The sequence below is a fragment of the Triticum aestivum genome, chromosome 5D, assembly GCF_018294505.1.
Source record: "Triticum aestivum cultivar Chinese Spring chromosome 5D, IWGSC CS RefSeq v2.1, whole genome shotgun sequence".
NCBI lineage: Eukaryota > Viridiplantae > Streptophyta > Magnoliopsida > Poales > Poaceae > Triticum > Triticum aestivum.
This window is the reverse complement of record NC_057808.1, coordinates 483,367,584-483,372,530: the sequence shown is the minus strand read 5'-3', so window position 1 is coordinate 483,372,530 and position 4,947 is coordinate 483,367,584. Positions and strand designations below refer to the sequence as shown.

Below are 4,947 nucleotides of genomic sequence, written 5' to 3'. Positions count from 1 at the left end.
CGAGGCGTGCGGTTAGCACGGGACATGGAGACGGGCCAGGGCTCTGGTGGTCATACATGTGGTGAGGCAACTGCGAATTTGACTCGGGATGACTATAAGCAATGGTGAAATTCCTTCAAATTTCAGACAGACGGTCAAGAAAGAAGCGGTGATGTTAAGTTCAGGTAACTCTTACGTGTGACGCCCAATATGTGAGTTGTTTATTTTCACGCAGGTCAGTGATCAGTATGTGATGGCGTTGGACTGATACTCTGAAAGTTGGGAGCACAAACTAGAGTAACAAGGAACTTAATTTTGCTTGAGTGTTGACTATGGTCAAGAAAAGAAGGGACTACAAGTTGCAGGTGGAGTCACATGAAGTCTTTGGAGTAGCAGCGGTACTCACGGGATAAGCTCAAGTCCAATGTACATGGAAGTTTGATGCATTGACGAATTCAAGGTGGTAGAGAATATTCGCCAAGGTGGAGTTTGTTAGAGTTGTGTCGAATATTGTGTACAAGGTAGGTTACAGTTGGACTTGTAGTTGTATTGTGTTTAGATATGATACGGAGACGTGTCCAAGTAGGACACTTGTATCCTAGACCTCTCATATATAGCGGGGGTAGACACACGATGTAACCTATGCCAACATAATAGCACCGGAACGCAGGGGAAGCCGGCGGCATGTACCGGCGTCCAGGGCGACCGGGTGCGGTATTGTAACAGTGTCACGGGGAGGAGCGCCCATAGTCAGGCCCCGGAGATGTAGCCATATCAGTGAACCTTGTTAACAAATCTCGGTGTCGTGCTCATGTGATTGCTTGGTCCTCGGATGACCAACGGTATGCCTAAGGTTTATTCTAACATAAGCATGAAACCAGACAACTAACTACAATGACCTTTTTCCATCAGAAAATTCCATATCAGCAAACACATACTAGTATTCGATAAAGAATGCTAGAAGATATCCCTGTTTTTCGTAAGAACATTTATTTTGCAAATATTATGATCAAAATAGTATGATCATATATCTGAATATTTATGTTGAAAATCTTGTTGAAAAAAGTTGTCTTGTCTAAAATGAACGGAAAAAAACTGCGTAGTAGATCTATGGTGCCAATTCAAAAGTGCTCATGTATCTATCTTCAACACATGATAGCTTTTACTCGGTTTCAGAAGGGTCGAGGACGTGGCCGGCGAAGACCACCGAACGGGAAACCTCCTCCACTATATAGAAGGCAAATGGATGGTCGGCGACGAAATCAACGGGCTCGGAGGCGCATAAAAATACCAAGGTCATGGCGGTGGATGCAGCCGCCTCGGTGCCTTCCTCGTTCACTTCCACAACCGCCCTGTGGAACACATCGTCTACCCGCAGCCGCACAGTGTTTCCACTTGAGTCCTCCTCCACCATGTCAGACAGATCGGCCCCCTCGCTGAACGCCGCCCGGAGCCCCAAGCCCTTGAGAACTTTCTTCATGCTGCAGAAGAAGGACAGCTTGAACTTGGGTAGCCGGAGCTTCACCTCACTTGACCAATTGGGCAGGTTGTCGAACAGGAACCCTGGCGTGCCAGACGCCATCTTGTCTGCAAGGCTACGCAGCCCGTCTCGTGCCGTCGGGAGGAAGATGCACATCGAGTACCGCGCACCGCCGCCGCTCTTGGCCGCCTTCTTGTACGGGAGCTTGAGCACCTTGAACCCGTCACGGTCGGCCACGAAGTACTTGTCGCGGCTGCTTCCCTCCATGAATGGCACCTGGACGGTGCTGCCGTCGAGGCGGTGGAACGTGTGGTCTCTGGTGCGGCTCTTGCTGAAGGCGTTGTCCCACTTGCCCTTGAAGTAGATGGCATTGGTGAGCACGAGCCTGGTGTCGCGGTGCACTGAGCCCCGTGGTAGGACGGAGGTAATTATAATGAGCTTCTTCGTGGCCTTGGCGACCCACCTGTTGATCTCCTTCCTCGCATCCTCCGGCTGCATGCATCAGGAGACAGATCGACCAGGGTTGAAAGTTGAAACATGAAATTTGGAAGCCACAAACATATGATACAGATCGATGGCATCGCCGAAGAAGTATTGTCCTGACCTTCCTCACAAAGTCGACGGCGCGTGCGTCCGCCTTGTAGTACTTGACGGCGGCCTTCCGGTAGGCCGGCTTCAGCGGCAGATCTTTGTGGCACCACACGCTGCACGCGGATGTAATGACCAGCGGACCGGACGGATCATCGGCGGCGAGGGCGTGCTTGGACACTAGTCGCATGACCCCCGCGACCTCGTCCCGCGACGTCGCGCCGAGCACGGCGAGGATCTCGTCCAGGGTGTCGCCCCGAGCGCCGGCCGCCAGGAGGCCCAAGGCGGTGTAGATGGACAGCGGCGAGAACATGATGTTCTGGTCCTCGTGCTCCTTGCTGTCCGAGAACTTGTTGGAGAGGCGGAGGGCGAGCGCCGCTAGGCCGCCGGAGTCGGCAGATGTCCTGCGAGCCTTCTTGCTTGGGCGCCCCGCCGCCTTCTCCATGGTGCCCTAGCGATAGCTTGCCTAGGGCTGGGCGTTCGGTTCCCCCGAACCGTTCGGGTCGGTGCTTCGGTCTTTCAAAAATTTCGGTTGTCCAAAATCGCTGACCGATCGGTCAATGGAAAGAGCACAAACCGATGAATGACCGCACTAAGATTTCGGTCCGGTCATCGGTTCTGACCGAACATTTAATAATGGCAGGAATCGTTGCACACTTGCACTTGCACATCGATCAGCCCTGAACATTTAATAATGGCAGGAATCGCTGCACACCGAACAACCTTGATTATTTAATAAGTGCAGGAAACGCTACACGATTCTCCAGTTCCTTCTTGCCAAAACTAAATCCATTTCCCATCTTTGCTTAACAATCAGGAAGAGCAAACAAGTGACCAAATATAACAGCACGCTGCAGACGTAGCACAGATATGACATGATCATATAATTACCATCCAATAGTAGTTTAGCAAACACACGAATTGAGTCTCAAAACAGGACACAACTGGTAAATTTTGACTGGCACACACACTTAGTTCTCAAGACTTAAATTTAGAACCTAAATTAAACGCAACAGGCAGCGTACAGTAGCAGTATAGCTACAATTTTCGAACTTCTAAACTTCAAGCTTTATTTCGTCTGCTCCAGCGGCTAGCAGTAGTTTATTCAGAACCGCAACCAACCAAAAAGAATATCGGGAATATGAACAATAATTCAGTTGAGTAGTCCATAGATAGAAACATAAATATATTACGATATCGATCTGAATTGAAGCAGCAACACGAATTCTTATAGCTCAGAAGTGGAAGCTCACCAATCCTTAAGTAGGCTTTGCGGTGGTGGGAGGCTTGGCATTGCTTTGGAGCTTCACTTTCTCCTTATATTCCGCAATTAACTCTGAAAACAACAATGGTGGAAGCAAGCATTATATAACAGCAAATGAACACATATTACATAATGCAAGATTAATTAAATCAGGTTACCTTGTTCAAGCTTGGTCAATTCTTCAGTGTTCTCTACTATGCTGACATGAGTACCATATCGAAGCCAATCCTGAGTGCACACAAGGGCTTCAACCATGAATGGAGTCAGAGAAGATCTGAATTCATCGAGAATACGCCCACCAGTAGAGAACGCAGACTCGGATGCAACAGTCGAGATGGGGACTGCCAAAACATCCCGTGCCAAGCATGCCAATATAGGAAACCTAGATGAGTTAACCTTCCACCAATCTAATATGTCAAATTTTGGGCCATCATCTTCAGGCTCCTCAGCAAGAAACTTGTCCAGCTCAGACTTGCTGCTGCTGCTACCACCACTGTTCAGCCTCATTTTTTTGGCAATCACGGATCTCATCATGCTTGCACGCCCTCCAGTTGATTCAACTTCCTGAGAAGCACTACTTAGAGGTGATGCAACATTTGGAGCATACATCATCCTATATTCCTCGAACAAATCTCGAAGACACGTACTGACTGCAGCCCACACCTTAGGCCCTTTCTCCTCTCCATACACTTCTAAAATGGCAAATTGTGTGTATTCTGTAAGCTTGTACCTGCGATACAACAAGAAAGTTAAACTTTAATTTGTGTTGTGGCGACATAAGAAAGCATTGCCTAATGAAGAATGGTAGATTATAATACTTGTAATTTTTTTACCTTGGATCAAGTGCCGTTGCAATGAAAATCAGCAAGTTGAAGTTCTCCTTTTCCTTCCCCTTTTTGCTGGTATCGAGCTCATGCCAATTTCCCCAATATTTATCAGACTTATCCTTCATCCTCTCTGCCATTGCAATTTGCAAACCATCCCCACTTTCCATCCAACTTTTCACTAACATATTCACCTCACCAATCTCATGGAAAAAGCTATTAGCAGTCACATACAATGAGGCAGAAACACGAGTTGTTAGATCCGCAAAATGAGCAAGAAATTCTGCCATCTTCTTGACATTCTCCCAGTCCTGCTCATCTGGAACTCCAACACCCTTCTCCTTACCTTTATCAGTAAGTAGATCAATTGCAAAGTAAGGATCTTCATCTGCATACCTTGCAAAAACTTTCTCATAGCTAACAGCAGCCTTCAACATATAGTACGTCGAGTTCCACCTAGTGCTCACATCAAGAATCAAGAAGGCCTTGGTGTTAACCTTCTCAAGGTCTGCACATTCTTTGAACTTAGTCAACCTACTTGGGCTATTTCTGACATATCTAACAGCTGCACGCACACGCTTGATTGAAGTATCAACTTCTTTTAGACCATCTGTAACTATTAAGTTGACAATGTGGGCAGCACACCTCATGTGGAGAAACTTGCCTCCAGCTATGCAAGTCTTAGCTTTATTCAGTTCCTTTTTCATGTAACCAATACCACCATCATTGTTACTAGCATTATCAATAGTAATGGTCATGACCTTCTCTATCCCCCAATCGATCAAAGTTTTCTGCAAGTGTTTCCCAATATC

General features: G+C 47.3%; 1 protein-coding gene across 1 annotated transcript; it reads right to left on the bottom strand.

Annotated features, from left to right (window-relative positions):
- Positions 1–1,066: 1,066 nt before the first annotated feature.
- On the bottom strand, positions 1,067–2,492 carry LOC123125621 (serpin-Z2A). The gene is made up of 2 exons (XM_044546093.1): positions 2,064–2,492; positions 1,067–1,951 (listed from the first exon to the last, which is right to left on the bottom strand). Exons 1-2 carry the CDS (start codon positions 2,490–2,492, stop codon positions 1,142–1,144), a joined length of 1,239 nt encoding a protein of 412 aa, XP_044402028.1. The 3' UTR covers positions 1,067–1,141.
- Between the last annotated feature and the right edge of the window lie 2,455 nt (positions 2,493–4,947).

Excerpts from the sequence above, each read along its gene's own strand:
- LOC123125621 (XM_044546093.1), bottom strand. The coding sequence starts at position 2,492 with ATGGAGAAGGCGGCGGGGCGCCCAAGCAAGAAGGCTCGCAGGACATCT. Across the intron at positions 1,952-2,063 it reads CCGTCGACTTTGTGAGGAAG|CCGGAGGATGCGAGGAAGGA; the intron begins GTCAGGACAATA and ends TGATGCATGCAG.